Source organism: Aedes albopictus, chromosome 2, assembly GCF_035046485.1.
Source record: "Aedes albopictus strain Foshan chromosome 2, AalbF5, whole genome shotgun sequence".
In the NCBI taxonomy this organism is placed as follows: domain Eukaryota; kingdom Metazoa; phylum Arthropoda; class Insecta; order Diptera; family Culicidae; genus Aedes; species Aedes albopictus.
Window position 1 is genome coordinate 488,169,919 of NC_085137.1, and position 21,727 is coordinate 488,191,645.

The 21,727-nt window shown below is 39.9% G+C and overlaps 1 protein-coding gene across 1 annotated transcript in view; it reads right to left on the reverse strand.

The window, feature by feature from the left end:
• LOC134288666 (fringe glycosyltransferase-like) overlaps nt 1-18,595 on the reverse strand; it is a gene marked incomplete at its 5' end in the record, with an annotated part of 34,242 nt that extends 15,647 nt beyond the window's left edge. Inside the window, one exon of the mRNA XM_062854188.1 lies at nt 18,419-18,595. Within this exon, the coding sequence (XP_062710172.1) occupies nt 18,419-18,595 (177 nt within the window). The remainder of the gene's footprint in view (nt 1-18,418) is intronic.
• Nucleotides 18,596-21,727: the final 3,132 nt, after the last annotated feature.

Here is a 21,727-nt window from a genome sequence, read left to right on the forward strand (position 1 = left end):
GCGATATTGAACATTTTTGTGTGATAATCTACGGCGAAACGCGCAATATTGTCTTCGATTTTTTTTTTTGCATTTCTACGTTTTGTCTTCACAGCCTCAGCATTTCAAGAGCGCGTAACTGCTTTCCAAAACAACACCTTTTTTTAAGCTTTCGATGGCTTACATCAGAGGGGTGACATGCAATCTACATCCATAGAAGAAGGAGCCGTATCATCAACCAGTTACGCCCTTCTGAAATGCTGAAGCTGATAAGATAAATCGTACAAATCTGGAGCAACATTTGAAAAGGGCATACAAGCATTGGTAAAGAATGACTTCACACGTCGCTCCTGAGCCCCCATCAGCTTATTCACATGAACTAAGACAGTTTTCAGATAGAGCAAACATCAATCTTTCGGATAACGGTGTTCATTTGCGTGGGCGGGCTGCTGTTTGGCCCTCGAAGCGATTTCGAAAAAAGGTACAAAACCTGTAGGGCCCTTTTCAAATGTTGCTCCAGGAATGAAATAAAAATGAAAGACAATAGGTCGAAGAAAAGTTAAATTAGTAGGGACAAAAGGTCTTACCTACATATTTTGAAAGGAGAAAGAATTTTCACCCAGAATATTATGTTTGATTATTTGTTGCCTGTTCCGACTTTTTGTCTTTTGGCCTTTTGATATTTTGAATTTTTATTCTTATAACTTAAGATATGTGGCACAAAGACATATTTATTTTTGTCTAATTTGTGGTTGCTCATATTAAATATTTTTGGCAAATTTGTTTTTAAGTCAGTTTTACTGTATAGAGAGTGTACGCTCTTAATATATCGGTGCTAACATTTCGAAATGGCGAAACTGCTTGCCGAAACCAAACCTTTATCTCTCCGATGCAATGTACAATTACTACTGGACGGAAGAAATGCAATTATTTTCGAATTTATTACACCAATGTAATGTTTGCTTTCTATAGGCCCTAAAAACTTCTACCGCATATTGACGTAATGACAAATTTTGATACAAAATGCACTCCACCGATATTCATATGGATGCATTCTACCAAATTTCAATGTTTTTTTATGATAATTTCTGTTATTGATGCCTTTAATTCATGATTCTGTTATGTAATGTGGTGTTATTCAATAGAAAACTCGATTTTTAAGAGGTTAGGTCCTTTAAAAGGGCGTAACTCAAAAATTCGCCCAACGATGATTTTAAAAATTTGTTCAGAGGTGTAGGATTGATAAATAAAGAGAATGGCGCTTCAGGTTTTGATGGTATATTTTATTTTATAATAACGGTAAATGGAGCACCTTGCTCGCACTACACTTCCTCCAAGCGGCGTTTTTTCTCCTGAAAGAGGTAGGCTTGCTGTTTCCGCTTCTGTTTGTAACATTTCACGTTCTGCCGCATGCCTTGCTGTAGCATTACCGCCCGTGCTGTGTTCCTTTTCTTTAAAATCACTACGCACTTCTCGTCAAGCCGTGGCAATCGTCGGTACCGTACATTGTTGATAATGGAAAGTTTTGAGTATAGTTTGATCATCATCAGGTAGTGGTCGGAGTCGATGTTTGCGTATCGTTGGTGGATCTTAACAACATATATCCTACCGTGATTGACACTACCAAATGCTTACCCACAACCGTTTGATTCACACCAAACCCAGCAAACGGGAATTCAAAATTGCCTAAAAATACCTCTCTCACCACGAGCGTACAATGATAACAATTGGAAACAACGGCGAATTATTCGTTTTTGGTGACTACAATTACCTTCGGTGGCAGACAGTTAGTGATTATTATCGATGACGAATTAAAGAAATCTCCTCATCTGGGGCCCCAACGGTCACAATCTTCACATTGTCCAAATTGCTGGGGGACCACTCGGTTTGACGCTTATTAGTTGCTCCGGGCCATAGGGAAAAAAGGTTTAATCGTTTTCTCATTGCTACCACCTCCTTCGCCAATTCACCGCGGCGGTCGGCCCGGACCGCACCGGCCCGCGCACGAGGTCAGTTATTGTCAGCGCCGTCGCCGCCGCCACCCGTTCGGGGTAAAATTGTGGTCACTTGCTGTTTGTTAGAGCCCTTCTTTGCCACTTTTCCGCTCGGTCATTGTACGTGATTGCCTTCCATCATCCCCCACCGCCGCGTTACGTTGTCTCTCTTCATTCCAGTCTTGACTGGGCTGGTGTTCCAAAGATCTTCATCTGTGCTGACGCACTCCGCTTGAATGTGATTCTCTATTTCGTTCAGAGAGTTACTCAATCATGTGGAGAAAAAAAAAAATGTTCAAATTGCAGCTTCCGTTTAGTTCCAATTCCCCCGAATGCCTCCTACCAGTAGGTCGGTCTAATTATGCAGCTCAGCACAGGTCTATTCTTCCTCCGGATCGCCTCTACTAGAGGGACTTGAGCGTAGAACTCAACAAGAAAAGGCGCGTTAATTAGTGATGGACGCCGCGGGTCCAGGTGGCCTGGCCGATCGTTCTTTAATTAACGAAATAAATCTCGCGGATCGCGGCTTCCATTTCCTTGAATCGATCGAATTGACTGACTAGCCGAGCTATCTGCTGCTGCTAGGTACTAATAAAAAGAAGCCAAAGGAAATGACTGATTTGGCGCATTGTAAACGTGTATGAGCCACCTTATAACTCTGCGTGGCATTCATTGGGACCATCATCGCCACTTGGTCGTCGTCTCTCCGTCGTCGTGACTGATTAGTGACCGGACCGCTGCGCCAAAGTCCAAAATCTCGATCTCCAAAAACCCGAGAAACGGTCGTCAGTGCCGTGGCGGTTGGTAAGAAGATTTATTGTCCATCATTCGATTCGATTTGATTTGAGGAGACTTGGAGCGGATGTGTATGGTGAATGCGGGCCAATTCTGGCTTATTAAGTCGGCGCCGTCAGTTAAAGATCGATCGTGTTGACATCTCTTGGGTGTGAAAGGAAAGCGACTTATAGTGGGCTTAATGACTTGCGCGGATAACACCGGCGACGGACGTTGACTGTAAAAACGTTGACATCGAAGATAATGCCTAATGAGTGGCGGTAGATATCACTGATTTTGTTCGACCCAAATGGGATGAAACAATGCCTTCTTTTTCATTAGTGTTCAATAAGTACTTCTCTGGAGAGATTTCCTTGCCGAAGACCATTCGATGTTAAAGTGGCAAAACCATTTGTTCCCGAGAGGGAAACCAGATTTTTATAGCGGCTCAGGTTTTTTGAAGCAAAGCTTAAACTGAAATTTATTAACAAAATTCAAGACAAAAATTCAATTAATACAATTAACAACACAAAACTTAATAACTAACAACTTACAATTAAGTGGTTTCCTCTGCCACGACTTCTTTTTCAATCTTTCAAATCAAGGTGGTTTAATATGGGTACAGTTACCCTAAATTGGTAGATTTGAGCGGTTGCTGTTTTTGGGACACGAATATTTATGATTATTTATCGAATCCAGGCCAACTTCTATTCGAGTCTACTTACATTACACTACACTGGCACGGTAGGTTTCTTCGGTAACTTTCTTTGTTTCCGGGCTACCCGGTGCCGGTGAATATTTGTGCAGCTAAGGGAAAATATGCAGGTAACTATATGGAATTGTTCCACCAACCATTCACATTTCTTTTTAGGTTTTAACTTACGGTTTTTCTATTAGTTGACACAGCACCTCGCACCGCACTGTACCTTTGCAACTCCAACTACTAATTAATACCACTTAATTCGCAAAATAAACTTAATTCCTGAACTTTTTAACTGCGATTTGATTGCAATGGCGAAACTGCACTTTGCCGCTTGTTTACTATTTATTTTTATCTCTACTTCACATACCGCATCTCTCTCATTTCCTACCACTACCACTGCGGGGTCCAGACGGGTCCATTATTAGACCGATTTAAAAAAAAACTTATTTAGTTGCGGCGTCGCAACACCATTACAGGAGATCGAAACTCGGCGATCGTTAGCTGGCGAACGGAAATGGCCTACGACTAATCGATTTTGTTGCCTCCAAGAACATGGGCATTCGTAGCAGTCTATTCCAGGACAGCCGGCTATACCTGAAGATCATCACAGCAGACAGAAGCGTAAATCGACCTCGTTTCCATTGATAGACTGCACTTCTCCGACACTAGCGACTTCAGGGCCTATAACGGCGCTAGCACAAATCTGACCACTAACTGACTACGGTCAATGTGGGTCATAAACTCTAAGCAATGTTGCCGGGTGAGCTGGATGTGGCCGATCTGGTGAACTGCTCTAGTACACGCAAGTTAGTCATTACCGATGTAGCCAAGAGCACCATCGGGTACGTGCAACGGCGACGACGCGGGCGGTAATGCTGCAGCATTGATGCTGGGAAAATGTCACAAGCAGAACCGGAAGCAACAGGCCCGCCTATTTTAGAAAATGTCTGAAATAGGCAGAATGTTAAGAAATGAAAGATGCTGTGCCGATTTTCAAGAAAAGCTAAAGTTGAACTATTTATAAGCTCAACGTAACTCGTGCAACGGTATCGTGCCAAAATGTGAAGAGATTACAACGGGAGCGGATGGAACGGCTACGTCAGTACGGCAGAGGACGGAAATGATTCAACTCCCATGCTGAGGGGAGTTAAGGATGTCATTCATCAACTCGACCAAACAGCTAATAAGGATGGTATATCGTAGTTAAACTCATCAAGATGTGCCAAGAAAAGTTGGTCACGTGCCTGCACCGGTTGATGGTCAGCATCTGGGAAACCGAACAGAGATCGAAGGGGTGGAAGAAAGGGTAATCTGGCCCATTCAAGAGAATGGGGGCCATTTGAAATGTGAGAACTTCAGAGTGATCACCATTTTGAGTATCGCAGACAATGTCCTATCTCTGTCATCTAAAACTTATGAGTTCCTGGGAAGTTATCGGGCTTGCTTCATAGACGGCCGATCGACAGCGGATTAGATTATCACAGTTCGGCAAATCCTCTAGAAATACCGTAAATACGAGGCCTCGTTAGCTACGATACGCGAGATATCGTACTTCGTCAAAGTACTGGGTAAGGCAGTACCAAGACATAGAGGTTGGCTCTCTAAGCATTGAAGTCGAACCTGAAAGAAAATGACGATGGTGTCCGTCAACGAGAGGAAATGACTCGCACATAACTCCACTTCTCGGGAGTGAGGAATACCAGCCTGAGGTATTTAAGAAATCGTACGAAAGATCGAAAGAAACCAAGAGGGAGGAGAGCGTCAAGAGCACTCGATTCGCCGACCAAAGGATAAGCTGTCACGAATCAGGTGTTTCACACCTCGTGCCGTCACGATTGGACTTTATTTGTTTAAAGTGACGTTAAAAATGGCCAGGCCACAATGCATCACCTGTTAACCCTCAGAGCCCCAGGACAAACTTCTTTTTTTTAATCGTCTGATACTCAGGATCTGTAAATATAAAAATTAGCGGTTTTCACTATGATCGATGGGAAGAGTTGTACTTCATGTAAGAGTAGTTGTCAAACCGGAAGTCCATGTTTGAACCTGATTTTGCACCGGAAATAAGTGTTCCCTGGTGCTATGTTTGGCGATATGTTCTACAGCTGCCTTTTGGCTACTGTTTCAATAATTAGCTGTTAATTCTCGGTAGATCAATCAAGGTGGAATCTAAATCTGGGCATTAATTTCTTAGCGAAGCGTGCTTTTACAAATTGGAATCAATTTTGTAAATTGGGACAGAAACCGATAAACGCCTAAAAGTATGCAATTATCTAGTAATAATTCGTTGGCTAAAACTATGACCCGTGTTTTAATTTTAGGTGGTTTAATCACATGAGTGATACTTTTAAAAGAAGGGCTCAAATATACGAAACAAATTCTTCATAGACACCAAACTTCTAAAATCATCTTTTCAGGTGCAAAATGATTGTGATCACGAAATTGGGTCTTGGGGAGTCCTACCGGAAGTACACTCCTGGGACCAAGTTTCAGATGCAACTCATGCTAGAAAGCAGCCTCAGTATTGTGTTCTTGCGTTGGCCTACCATTTCAAGTTGTTAAAGATTTCAGAATTATTATAAAATACCAGATTCATAGACGACTCGCCAAAACATTGCACCAGGGAACACTTATTTCCGGTGCAAAAGCAGGTTCAAACACGGACTTCCGGTTTGACAACTACTTTTACATGAAGAACAACTCTTGCCATCGATCATAGTGAAAACCGATTATTTTTATATTTTACAGATCCTGAGTATCAGACGATTAAAAATAAGAAGTTTGTCCTGGGGCTCTGAGGGTTAATCGACTTCAAGGCGGCATTCGACAGTATTGACCGCACTGGGGTATGGCAAATCAGAGATGGCGGACTCTCTGTATCTGTACTCTTCAAAATCGACTCGGAAGGTGTTCCACAGCGAACTCAGTATCAAGAAGGTGGTCGAAACCGAAAGGATACGGTTGGTAGGAAAGTCGCCCTGCGCTTTATTTATAGGAGAGTACTTTTGAAGTGAACGTCTTGAAAATTACATAATATTTTGGAGAAAATGTTCAGAAAATCGTGCATACTGAGCAATAAACTTCAGAATTCGTTTACTAGATAGCGCAAGCATTACTTCAAATCTATCTCTGTTTCTTGGGTATTACTCTAAGGATTCCTCCAGAAATTACACCCAGGATTCTTCCAGAGGCTCCTCCAGAATTCCTTCAGGGATTTCACACGGGTTTTCTGCAGGTTTCCTTTAAGGAATTCTGCGATTCATTTAGTGACACCTACAGAATTTGCGTTCAAAATTTCTCCCGCGATTTTTTATTGATACCTCCCGGGATTCCTTCAGAGTGAGTCCTCACTGGTTCGTCTCTACGACTTCTTCTTCTTTGTGGCTCTACGTCCCCACTGGGACTTGGCTTGCCTCGGCTTCAACTTAGTGTTCTTTGAGCACTTCCGCAGTTATTCATTGAAGGGCTTTCTCTGCCTGCCATTGCATAGATTTGTATATTGCGAGGCAAGTACAATGACACACTATGTCCAGGGATTCGAGAAAATTTTCCCGACCGGAACGTGAATCGAACCTACCGTCTCCGGCGGGGATCCCCTTCAGTGATATATTTCAGCATTCCATCAAGGAATTTAGGAATACTTCATTGATTCCTCCCGACATTCTTTCAACAATTCTTCCCGACACCTCTCGGATTCTGTAATTATTTTTCCCAGGTTTCTTGTACAGGGTGTCTACTACCTGGAAAAACCTGGAAGACCGGGAATCCTCAGGGAATTTTATTTAACAGGGAAAAACCTGGAATACTCAGGGAATATCTTGAGTACTCAGAGAAATTTTACTCCGATAAAAAAAAATAGGGTCGTATAAATACAAGCCTGGTGGTAAAAATCCATATAGAAATTTCGCTACAAGGATTTTTTTTCCAGAAATTCCGTCAGGTTTTCTTTCTGGAACTTCTTTAGAAATACCTCCTGGAATGTCTCCCAGGATTTCTTATAAAATTCCTTTCGCATTTTTGACGCTATTTTTCTTGGTATTTCTTTTTGATTTTTTCCGGAAAGGTATACTTTCGGATTCCTTCCAGGAGTCCTGAATTCCAACCGATTTCGTCTGGAGTTTTTCACGGGGATGCTATTTATTTCTTCCTGGAGTTCCTCCAATGTTATGCTCAAAGAAATCTTCGTAGGATTTCTACCAGAATTTATCCCGAATACTTACTCTATAAGAATTTCTGTCGGCAATTCTCATGGAAATTTTACGCGATTCCTTCCGGTGTTTCTCTTGGGACTTCCCCAGAAGATCTTCCCAAAATTTCTTTCAGAGTTGCTTAAGGAGTTTTCACGAATTTACTGCAAGAGTTCCTCAAGAGATTTCTTTCATTTTTTTCCTGTGATATCTTCAAACAATTGCTTTGGGCTTTCTTCAAGATTCTTCCTGGTCTCCTACACGAATTTCTTAAAAGTTTTCGCGAGTTTTTTTTTAAAGTTTTACCTGAGATTTTTCTCGCAGTATCTCCTGGAACTTCTCTCAGAAAATTCCTTCAGTTTTTTTTTATTTACCCTGGACTTTCACCTAAGATTTTTTTCCAGAGTGCCTTCTGAGGTTTCCAAAGAAGTTATTGCTGATATTTCTCATTGAATTCTTCTCTTGCATTCTTTCAGAGCCAGGCTGTTCCTTGTAGTTGTATGTACCGGGTTTAATGCAGTGATCCACCTGAGATTTTTTACAGATATTCTCTGCATTATTTCCAAAATTCTAGATACTTCTTTAGAGATGTCTCCCAAAGTTATTGCAGGGATTCTTCTACGGGGTTTCCTCAGAATGTCTCCCAAGATAACTTACGAAATACCTTATAGGAAATTCCTTAAAAAATATTCTAGAGAATTCAAATAAAATCTTGCGAGAAACTCCGCAAAGTGTTATTGAAGAAATCTCGACAGGAACTTCAGGAAAAACCTGAGAAAAATTAGATATCTCGAAAAAAGTTCTAGGTAATTGTAATTCCGAGAAGAAATATTAAGGACATCCAAGGAGGCATTCTGAAAACCTCATGGAATCCTGAAAGCAGCTATGGACGAAGTTCCGCGAGGAAAACAAGAGAAATGTCGGAAAAGATAAGAAGCTATTCTCGTGAAAAATTTCATCACTTGGAGCGTGAATCGAACCCTCATCCATCCGGACTCTAACCGCATCTTGAAAGGATTTTTGAAGAGTAGAGGAACTTACGTATTTTCGGCAGTTTTGTTCTCTTCGTCATGACGAAGAGAATAAACCCACCGATGATACCCTAAGGCCGTTCGCAATGCTGTTTTATTTTGTATGGCGAGTTTTAAAATTTTTAAAACTCGCCATACAAAATAAAACAGCATTGCGAACGGTCTGTCACCCTTTATAGTTTTTAGAAAATTTGGGTGATTTTTTGTATTACATATAAACTTTTAAAACTTCATCTGGAAAAACCTGGAATACTCAGGGAATTTTCTTTTGAGTTATGAGTAGACACCCTGTAATGTAAGAAGTTATCTCAAGATTAATAGAAAGATTATTTCAAGAATGCTTCCGGGGATTCCTATAGAGATTTATCCCGGGATTCCTTCCATCATCGATTTCCCACGGATACCTTTAGGGATTTCTCCCGGGACTTCTTCCTTCAATGTTTTAGGTATTCCTCCCGAGAATTCCTGAGATTCCTTAGAGATTTCTCTCGAGATTCTTCTATAGCTTTCTTACGGCATTTTTTTCCGGGACTCCTTCAGTGATTTCCCCAGGTATTCTATCCGGATTCATTAAATGATCCTTAACAGGTTTTCTTCAGGAATTTATCCTAAAATTCCTTTATTGATTACTCCAGGTTTTTGTCACAAAGTCCTCATGGAATTCTTTCAAGGATTTCTTCCGCAATTCCTTCTGAGATTGCTTCATTGATTCCTCCCGGAATATCTTCTGCCATTATTCTAGGTATTGCTCGAAAACTAATTTAGGGATACCTATGAGCCTTCCTTCTGGATCCATTTAGTATTTCCTAGGGTTCCTTCCAGATTCTTTAAGTTATTCCATTAGTGATCCTTTCAGGGTTTACTCGCGGGATTCGTCTAGAAATTTCACCCGGGATTTATTCAGAGACTCCTTTCAGAATTTTCTCAGAAATTTCCTCGGGATTTCTCCTGGAAATCCTTTAAAGATTACTTCATGGATCGCTTTCGTGATTTCTTCAAGATACATTATTTTTTCTTGGGATTTTTTCAGAGATCTCTCTCGAGATTCTTCCAAGAATTACTTCAGGATATTGAAAAGGATTCCATTTGAGATTTTTCCAGGGGTCCAGATTTTAAGGGCTTTCTTTCGGGAATTCCGTTGGAAAAACTTCATTAAGATTTCTTTCAGGATTCCTTCATTAAGTTTTTTTCATTGATTCTTCTCTGGATTGCTTCAGATTTCTCTCCGGATTCTTTCAAGGGCTTTCCCGAGATTCCTTTACTGATTTCTCCCGGGATTCATTTTGAGATTTCTCACGGGATTCTTTCCGGCATTCTTTCAGGTATACCTCCTCCCGATCCTTTAGGAATTGTGCCCAGGATTGTATCATAGACATCTGCCGAGATTACGAGATTATTCATGGGAATCCATCTGAGATTCTTATAATGATCTTTTCAGGAATGCTTTTGGGATTGCTCCCTAGATTTTTTCTGGGATACCTTCCGGGATTCTTTTCTGCCAAGGTTTTCTCAGCGGCTCGTCTTGAGTTTTTTTTTTCTCAGATATTTCTCCAGCATTCTTTCATTGATTACTCTTGTGATCTTTTCAGGGATTTCCTCCTGAATTCTCTAATTTATTTTTTGTTTTTTTTTCGTGTATTTTAACTTAGGCTAATTCTATACTCTGAATTCTTTCAGGGATTTCTCACGGGATTCTCCATTACGAGGAAATTCTGGACAATGGACAATGGAATCGGACTCAGATACTCTCAACTTGATCTTACTGAATAAAACAGTTTGATTAAACAAGAGTGAGAGAGCAAGAGAAAAATGAGAGACACATTTCTGAAGTAAGCTGCAATGTAATCTGGGCGTTATCAGGTAAAGCGCTGTTTGCAGATCGGAAGAAATTTTTCGGCCTATCTTGGTGCATGGGGAATTCCTTGCCTGAATCGTCCAAGAAACCGTTTTTCTTCGATCGCAGTACGCAGTTGGGAAGAAATGACAATTCAAATGGCAGTCGCTGTAGAAAGTTTCTGCCAGGAATAGGTCAAGAAATTCCTTGAGCGATTCCTTTTAAACTCGAAACTGGGCTTAAATTGTGATGAAGTATAGATATTCCCGAGATGTCCCCTCTAAATGGCTTCATTGTGGAATGAATAATGCTGCACAGTAGGCCTGGCCGGTTCAACGCTTGTAATGCATCTCCTATGTTCTGCAAGCATCAATATTAAAGATTCATAAGGTGATTTTATAACTTTCCCTGATTCTTCCAACGAATGACTGTATATTAAGGTAACCCACACTTATATGAAGAACGAAAATTTCGAAAAATGCCAAGTCTTACCTCCTAAATCAGTTGTTTCGGACTCCCAGAAGCTACGTTCAAAATTTGAGCAAAATCGGTTGAGTCTAAGGGGGCGCTCAAAACGCTTGAAGTTTGTATGGGAAAACTTGGCCAAATGTATGCAAAAATTTTAAGTTTTCGATTTTTGCCGCTAGGTGGCGCTGTAAGCGCTCAATAATCAAACCCTTTGGTATTATTGTAGGTGACTATATGTCAAACAACTTTGTCGAAGACCGCAAAGTGATCCAACGTCTGTGAAAAAAGTTATACTCTAGGTAAAGTGAGGATAAACTTTATTGTTTTTTTTTTCAATACATGTAAAGGAATAATATCAATAATGAAATCTCAATACTTTGCCTCACTTTGACTAGAGTATAACTTTTTTCACAGCCGTCGGATCACTTCGCGGTCTTCGACAAAGTTGTTTGGCATATAGTCACCTACAATAATACCAAAGGGTTTGATTATTGAACGCTTACAGCGCCAGCTAGCGGCAAAAATCGAAAACTTAAAATTTTTGCATACATTTGGCCAAGTTTTCCCATACAAACTTCAAGCGTTTTGAGCGCCCCCTTAGACTCAACCGATTTTGCTCAAATTTTGAACGTAGCTTCTGGGACTCCAAAACAACTGATTTAGGAGGTAAGACTTGGCATTTTTCGAAATTTTCGTTCTTCATATAAGTGTGGGCCACCCTACTGTGTATGTGTATACCAAACAAATTGCATTATATTCGTTTTTGATGAACCGGCTAACCAATGTGACAATTTCCATATCTTATATCATTAACTTCTACTTCGTTATGTGTTATGGGAAAGGCCTCTAATTTGCTTACAATTTACTATCAGATTCCTCTACCTATTCTCCCTAGAGGCCCACTTATTCCATTCCCAACAATGGAAAGGTGATTCCCTAATTCTTGTCTCCAAATGATTCAAGACTAGACTACGTAATAGGTATATTCAACCCGAAACGGTTAAAAAGCTGACGGGGGTCTCCCTATTGGACTCGACCACGGGAGACTGTCCCAGCTCTAAATCAAAACTCTTCCCCCGCCGATAAACATCTGTTGGCTGTATCGTTCTTGGGAGGTTCGTCGATGAGACACCATGGCGGGACACATGGGCACGACAAACGGAAAGATCCGATTACACGAGTTTGTCCCTCTTCGTCCCTCTTACCGATCGTCTGCGATCGACCCAAGCGTCGCGTCGTTGGGTCATTTTTACGATAATCAAATTATGAATATTTGGTCGTCGGACGCCGAGAGCTGAGCCGATCCCGTTCGTTTCGTTGGATGATGTTTATAAGCTCAGCTGGTCGCCTCGGAACAGAACCGAACGGAACGGAACGCAAAATTTATGAGGTCCAGCGCGGGCAAATTAATGACCGCGACCCGAAATCGACAGAAATCTTGACGCGCGACAAAGTCGCGTCGACTTGTCTGATCGTTCCCCCTAGCCAACAATCGATAAGGCTTCATTAAAAGGACGTTTCAGGTGGCGGTTTTTTGTTTTTCGCCAGCTTTAACGAGGAATGCGACACCCAGTGATACATAAAACCAGCGGGTGGGATTCACACTAGAAGCGGAGACTGGAACTGGTTCCACCACCATCTCATCATCAGGCTCGCACGGCTATACGGCTACTTAATAATGATTATTTTAATTATTGTGATTATTCAAATCTTGTGCGAGATATGGCGTGCCGGACCGAACGAAGAAGGCTTAGCTTTATCTGGGAAACACTTGTCTTAGGTTGTTGCCCCAAGCAACGAAGCTAGTCAACCAACCAACGCCTACTTTACGCCACTGTGAATCAAGGCTGGATTGAACTGTAAAACCATTTTTAGAAAAATCTTTGAGGTCAAGGTTTTTGTTAGTTTTAAGGAGATCCTGAAAACCTTTATGGTAGTGAAATGATTACGTTTTAGTTTTATGATGATTATAGAGCCCCGAATCTAGTTAATTTAAAATTGTTACTTGGATGTTGCTTATAGTTGATTAACCAAAATAATCCCACTAAAAAGATAATTGATGAACTAAAGTTCAAGAAAAGTCCATTTAAATCAACTACATATGAAACTAAGACTGTTAGACTATCCCTACTGGTGGGCTCTAACTACTCACACAACAACACGTCGTTACCGACTCTTTGGGCAATTTCAGGAAGACCAAAAATTAGAAGAATATATTATATTTGCTTTGAATAGTTCATGATGTACAATTTTTGTAGTTCTGGCAAAAGAAAAACTAGTCAGTTTGTGTTTGTAGAATATTTGCTAGAAATCGTTAAGCGCTCATTTAAAATCATGAGTAGGACAACACACAAATTTCTGGTTTATGCTATCATTATAATTCATTTCGAACTAAGAGAAGGTACTGAACAGTAGGTTGCGGCTTATGTTTCAAAAATGGTTTAAACCTGGAATTCATAGGGATTAGTTCAGGAGTTTCTACATAGATTCCTCCAAGAGTTCCTTCAGGAATTCCTTTAAAATTCAAGTCAGGGATTGCTCCAGTACTGCCGTGTGCAGCATACTTGTCTCATGTTCTATGGAAATCCCCTTTAACAAAAGAAAACTATGCTGCACACGGCAGAGCAGTTCCTTCAAAAATCTCTCCAGAGTTTCCTGGTTCATACAGGATTTTCTTGTGGAATTCCGAATGGATTTTTATAAGGATTACTCTGGGAATCCTCCAGGGAATACGTCAGGATATCCTTAAGCAATTTCTGCAGGAGTTCCTTCAAGGATTCTTCCTGGAATTCTTTCAGAAATTTCCCTCCTGCAGTTCCTTCTGTGATCCCATCTGAGAATAAGACATCAAATTGTTACTTGGACAAGGATCCCATCTGAAATCGTTCAGGGATTCCTCTTAGAATTCCTTCGAGATTCCTGATGGAGATTTTCAGAAATTCATACAAAATTACTACAGAAATTAGTCCAGGAGTTCCTTCATATATTTCTCCAGAAGTTTCAAGAGATTCGTGAGATATTACTCCCCAAGAAACGTCTACACAAGATCAGATATCTCTTGTAGGACCTCTCCAAGATCCTCCAATAATACCTACAAGAGGATCCAAAGATACCTTCAGGAGAATTAAAGGATTCCCCAGAAGTTTCATCAGGAATTCCTATAGAAATTCATTTAGGTTTTATTCTAGAAGTTCTTCCAGAGATCGCTTCTGGAGTTCTTTTGGAGATTTTTCCTGGAGAATTTAGGGATGCTTCCAGGAGTTACATCAGAGATTTCTCCAGAAGTTCCTTTAGGAACTCCTGCAAGAGCTCTTTCAGGGATACTTTCAGGGCTTCCTTCAAGAATTTGTTCAGGACTATAATAAGGCATCTCCAGCATCCCCTCATGGAGTTCATACGAGAATTCCTCCAGGATTTGTTTTAGGAAACCTTCAGGTTTTCCTTTTTGAATTCCTCCTGGAAATCCTCCGGGAATTCTTCTTGGATATCCTATGGAGTTTCTCCCTGCAAATCTTTCAAGGATTCCTCCTGGAAATTCTTCCAAGCTTCCTTCTGGAAATTCTTCGGAGATTCCTCTCCGAAATCCTTTAGGGATTTAGCGAAGCTTCCTCCTGAAATTCCTTCGAGGAATTGCTTTAGGGTTTCCTCCTTAAATTCCTACGGGGATTCCTCCTGAAATTCCTTCGATGATTCCTTCTGGATATCCTTCGAAGATTCCTCCTGGAAATCATTCGGGATTACTCCTGGATTTTTTTTTGGGGATTCCTGCTGGAGTTCTTTCAAGGATTCATCTTGTATTCCCTACGGGGACTCCCCCTCGCATTCCTTCAAGTATACCTCCTAATGGAGGAGAACGTGCCTCTGGAGCCGACCTACTGATACTGATACCTCCTAGAATTCTTTCGAGGATTCCTCTGGGTTTTTTGGGGATTTTTTCTGGAATTCTTGTAAAATATCAAACAAAGATTTCTTCAGAAGTTTCTGCAGCGATAACTCTAAGAGAGGTTCTTGAACCCTCAGGGATTCCCGCAGAAATTCCTTCAGGATTCCATACAGCAGTTCCTTCAGGGATAATTCCAGGAGTTTTTTTCAGGGATTCCTGTACGAGTTTTTCCTACGAATTTTTTTTTTCAGGGATTCCTTCCTGCAGCTCCTTCAAGGTTTCCACTGGAATGCCTTCGGGAATTTCTCGAGGAATTACATCGGACAGATGGCTTTTAGCTTTTCATGCTTTCGAGATAGAAGAGCTTGAATGTTTTGAATACTAGCGCCGCCTAGCGAGAAAAATTGTGAACTAAGGCATCCCTTACTAACTTATCTGCAATAGGAAATATCACTTATTTCGCTCTATCTAAGAAAGTATTCTTCAAGTAGAAAGAGAGAGTTCGATAAGTCGGTACAAAACAACAATGCAACAGAAACTGTTCGAAGCAAATCTCCACATTATTTTTGTGCCCACGCACACTTAATTATGAGTATCGAGTAATTTTTTTTGGCGAAATTAGAGAGCTGAACACAGCAACAATGGATTGTTTACCTTTTGCACACGTTTTAGACAGTTGGTGTACTGAACTTCAGTAAAATCGATTACCGATTATCGAAACAGTTCTGCTGTTTTAATTTCGTCAAAGAAATACCGAACAGGCAATTCAGGATTGGGTGTGCACGCTCATGTTTTTCGCGTAGGCGTGTCTTGAAATTCCGAGCCCTGCAACACACCCCAGGCTAGAGTTCTATTTTAGAGCCCTGCTTTGAATCATGCTTTGCATTGACTGATGCGGTTTAATTCTTTGTATGGGACTTTATTCTTCCGTTAAAACACTATTAAGGTACGCGGTCGGTAACCCTAGTTTAGATAGGATAGAATTTACTTCGTCATATGCGCTAGTTCCCGTCATATCAGGCGCAAAATACCCGAAATTACAGATATTCCAACTTACCTTTGTAAAAGACTCATCAGATGGAAGTGAATATTTGTAGACTTTTAATAATCAGCCACTACTGCACTATAAATCGAATAATTACGAAACATTGCACGTTTCAATTTCACTCCAGTTACTTCAGGTATAACCTTTGTTCGGGTTTTGTTCACACAAATTTTGAGAAATAATAAAGCATAATGTTGTGTACCAACTAAACTGTTTGTTGTTAATAGCGTTTTACAAATGTAAAGTAAATCTGTTATTCAGCTTAAGCAAAAATGATTAAAAATACATCAAATGCAAAATTTCTCAATTTCCACGAGAATTCAATGTTTGGCACTTATGCTACGAACAACTTTTATAAAATATTAACAACACATAAATTTACCTAAATCAAGATTCGAATCTAGACCCGTCAATTGCCAGCCGCATGCCTTCCTATCTGCGCCGTCCTAGAGATGATGAATTTAAGCACTCAAATCAAAACATAAACTTCCCGTGGATCAATAATGATCACACTCCGTGTCTTATTCAGCAGTGGTGAACTAGCACAGAACAACCGCTTAACTGGTTAACAACTAAACAACACATTAATTCAGCTGCTGTTCAGTAAAAAAAAACATTTGTTTTCCATCATGTACTCTGAGTCGAAGTATGAGTAAGCGAAAGCGCTTATACGACTTGTGAAAAACACATTATACATATACATGTGCTAATTTGTACATAAACTTAGCAAGAAGCTGAAAAATGTGTTGTTAAACTATTTTGTAAAGGAATTGCCGCAGGGCGAGTAGTCTTCTGATAAAACTCTTAAAAAGTGTTTTAAATTATCATCGTTAATATCGATACGGAAGGTTGAACATTGGCTACTTTTTCAATTGAAAAGACAGCATCGCTCACTTTTATAAAGCAACCATTCAGCATACATGTTTGTTTGTGGCTTGCGATTGTTAGTTGGGTTATTTACAATTTTGCATCATTTCAAAAGTTTTAATGATAAACATATAAATTCTTACTACTAAAACTTACATAACACTAGTTTACAGCATTTTTGAACTCGGTAAGCTGATGATCATTTTTAGTGTAGAATTATGCCCTGAGTTCGAAAACGAGAAAGAAAAAAATTACAGTAGAGCGGAAATTTTTTCGACTTTCCATACAAGGTTGATGATTTGAAATCGATTTTTGTTCTATTTTTAAGCAAAGTCGCTCACTTCGAACATCTCATTCTCCGTAATCATTGCTCCGATTGAGCTGAATTTTTTACTGTAACTCGTCTACATTTGATATGTCAAATAAACGTTAAGAAAGAATTTTTAAATTGTTTTTTTCTTATTGAAAAAAAAAAATACAATTCCTCAAAAAAAAATTGAGAATTTTACTAAAATTTGAGGAGATTGTCTCTAAAACTCGCCAATATCTTAAATTTTATCAATCTGACGCAAAACATGTATTCAGATGATCGAATGGTATTGTATTCAGCTTTTAATTTATGGAAAAATATTTAAAATTGGTTGAACAAAACGCAGTATATTCGAGTTTAAGTAAATTGCATATGTTGAAAAGTTGTAAAGCTCAATATTGAGCTAAAACTCAAAAACTGTTCTACTTAAAATTTTTTGAAGGTCGGTTTCGAAATCAGCGCTAAATTGTGCTTCAAAAATTTTGGTCGTTGACAAAAGTTCACGACTTTCGTTTTATTTTGTAAACTTGTGTAATAGGCCAAAACTTGAAAACGTTCTAAATTTCCACTACACAGTTAGTCGCATTCGGTATTTTTTTTACCAAAGTATCAACTGCTGAGCGTTCGATAAAGGGTTAATAATGAAATTCTGTAAAAAAAAAGGTATTTTTTCACAGGTATTTAAATTCCGGTAAAGTCTTATCGCTTATCTGTCAAACTTAAACGGAGTTCGGTAAAAGTTGGTTGATATTTTGATAAAACATGACCGAAGTGGGTGATTTTTTTAAAATTGTATGGCCAAAAAGGGAACCACTATTGCGATAACTGGTACACTTACCTTATACAACATTGAAATTAACTTCAATACTCATGAACACATTTATAATGCAATTATCGATTTTCAATAAAACATCTTAAAAATTGAAAAAGTGACCAATGATACCCCATTCTACGGTGCATCATAGGAACTTGAACAACGGACGTGATGAAGATAGTCAAACGAGATCATCTCGCTCGTAAGCAGACCCATGGATGGAGATGGAGCTACCATCAGCAACACAAGAACCCCGCCTAATTGATGATAATGCAGACTGAATGTGACATTGCGCAGCGCAGATCCTACACTTGCTGATACGCAGTCAGCCACCATGGGTCATGAGCCCCGAGGAAGGATTGTCAAAATTCGATACGTTCGATCATAAATCTCGTCTCGACTCGACTCGGGAAATAAATGACTCATATGGCTTGTTTTGATGATGAAAAGTGTGTATCTTGTGTTGGGCCCTTCTTGACAGAACTTATAGCTAGTGGTGGAGGGAAAATGGATGATGATATCAACTTACATTGTCTAGAAATATCTCCAACGGCGAGGAGATGCTCGGCTTCCCCAGGTACCAGTCCTGCGTGGGGCTGTACTCGTCCAGCAGTCGGACCAACCGTGGCACGTTGACGTAGTTGTCGTCGTCGAAATGGCACCACCATCTGGAAAATGAGAAGAAAGCGAGGAATTGGAATTGGTATTAAGATAATGCTTGTGTTGATCATGTTAGGCGAAGATATCCTGTCTCAATCTTCACATAGTTGAGAATTGACGCCTGCTACGCCAGATTGTAGGTGAATGTGGGAAACAGTTACGTTACTGAGAAGAGAAAGTTAAATATATGAAATCACTCGACCACGTGGAGTTCACTGCGTCTACGCAAGTTCATACAAACGACGGAGCGTTTGCAGAACATTTACTCTTGAACTGCGTGTACGCACCATTCTACATCATAAAGAACAAACCTATAAATGTCCAAAACGACAATAAAAAATTAAGCCTCTGTGCGTTCCCAGTAAATCTAGGAACGTAACCATCCAACGGTGAAGCATTTTGCGTTAAAGACCTCCTCACCTGAGAAGGAAGAATAAAAGCGAATTAAGTTTATAGCTTTTCCCGAACAAACGAGCATGCTGCTGTGCTGTGGCCCTCCGTGGCCAAAAATTGGGACTTTTAAATGTCCGAGAACAAACTATCCGGATTACAAAACGCTTTGCCACCAACGGTACATAAAACTAGTTTTATCTAACTACAAAATACAAGGAAAAACTGCTTCAACGCGGTGGGAAGCGCACTTTAACATTTAATCCGGTTGTTGTACATAGCCCTAAAACGGCTTAACGAGCGTGTTACTTTTATCGGTTTTTGAGGACGTGTCAAGTTACCTTTGCCGCGTCGCACTGGCGTGGTCGCGCGCGCGCGTGGTTCAACCCTAATAAAACACCGCCTGCTTGGGCATTCTCGTCTCGTCTTCTTCACAATCGCGTACCGACCGATCTGAATATGTAGTTAGTTATCCAGATAGGTCTAGATTAGTGGATCGTGTTCTACGGGAAATTAAGAGCAAGTTCTCTATTGGTTTTTGAATGGTGAAATCATTATGATCATGCAGAGTACGCAACGGGACATAAATCTTCATCCGGCCGTGTGAGAGAGTTCTTAATTTGTGGTTGATTTTTTACGATTTCGCAGCAACAAGGCGCCAAGAATGACACATAATAGAGATGGAAATCAATTCTATCCCATTATACTATACCAGAATAACAAAACTTAGGATCGTTTAAACTCCATAATAACATCTCTCTTCAGTAATATGTATATTGACTTCCCATTTCCTGTTGATAATCTGAGTTTACTTGATGACATGATCTGAACATCATGTTAGTGTTCATACCTCAACATAAACCGCTTGTATGAGGGAAGGACATTTCAGTAACAAATTTTGAAAACGACGTATAATCAATGGTGTAGCATTGATTATACGTCGTTTTCAAAATTTGTTACAGATTTAAGAAATATTGAAAATATCATCGGATTTGTTTTTTGTATATACATTGTGTTTACATTTTTAGCTGTCACCCCCATCGCGGTAAGTCGCCATGGATAGCCTTATACCACCTTTCATGTGAACGGAGTTCTATGGGACCCAAAAAGCCATTGAACTCACCACTTGACAGAATATAGTGGCGTGAGACTGTGTGAATATGAACATTCTTTACAAAGATTCAAAAGATCTCTAGCGACGCATGTAGATACGATACAACGACATGCACTCAAAGGAGTTCCTAGAGACCTTTTAAAGGTCATTGAATCCATACCATTATAAAACATGTGTATTAGCGATTTTTGTTTTGAAGATGGAACTGTTTTTTGCTGATTACACCACATGTGCTTCATATTGGACTGCCAGTTTTTTCGCGTTCGTGATTTTCCACCTGTTTCGTAGATACTAGATTCAGCTGAATTAGAAGTTTTATTTTTAACATAAATATTCCACCTGAGCCCATTGAAAGACGTTTGCAAAATTCGTCACACGAAACGGCGTATAGCTATGGATTGTTTAAAAAAGAAAAACGATTCGATGTCGGTAAATTCAAGCGGTAAGAAGAGGACCCCACCGGTAAACCAGTTGCATATGAAGAAGATGGACTTCCTTCTACCCGGTCTGCTGCGAATTGGCGTCAACGTCAAGCTGCAAGATTTCCAACGCTGAAGTTCAAAAATCTCGATTCCTGGGAGGACATTTTCTGGTTGAGACCGGCACTTCCCCCTGCTGAGACGACATGGCCTGTTGAGGAAGATCTCTCCAAATTATAAGAAAAGAAATTTTCGGAAGCAATCAGCAGAAAAAAAATCCAGTTTGGTGAGATCTATCCATTATTTATGTATAACTGAATTATTGTTGCTTTCAGATCAATTCAGGTAAATTAAAAATTTCAATATCCTACTATATTTGTAAATGTGCCAAAATTCTGCTTTTTCGCCAAGGAAAGCGTCCCATAAATTCCTATCCAAAATCCAACTCCAGATATCTATGAACTGGGCCAAGTTCTTGGACATATTCTGAGTAGATATCTAATCAACATTTCCTCCCCATCCTCGCTGATCGTAAGGACCTGGCCAGATGTCGATCGTTCAATGAAAGGTTTGTCAAGTCCCAGGCAACTTTTCTGGCGCATTGAACGTCTCTATCGACAGCCACCCCAGGATGTGTACGGTCGGCTATGCTATGCTATGCTATGCTATGCTATTACACCACATGTGCTTCATATTCCAAAGTAGCATGATTCTGTATCCGTTTTTCGGCCTTTCAATGTGATCTGTAACGACTACAGAGATAGTTTGGGTGCCTTGTATCTTCTGAAGTAGACATTAAACATTTCTACCCTTTCCTAGAGATTCTAAGGACGTGGCAAGGTATACAATGCGATGCTTGTTTTGATTAACTCTAACACGTAAGTAAAACACCAAACGTTCTTTTAACGACAATACGTTTAGGACTTTTCAAACCCCAGCTCAGTATAGCCCAGAATATTACATAGAATTGACCGACGATGTGCTATGCTATGCTATATTCTGCTTCAATTAGAAATAAAACTATGCAGCTCTTTAAGGGATCTTCTAATTCAGAATTAGTTTGCGAAGAATTTCAAGTAGATTTCTGAAAACTTATAGTTATTACTAGAGGAGCGTCCATAAATAGAAAAATGTCTTCGTACAAAAAATGGGATATAAAGGGAAAGGGGATTGCATTTTGCTATCTTTTGCGTGACGTAATTTATGTACGTTCCATAGTGTAATCTTTAATGGGTCTTCTGGCAGTATTTCCCTG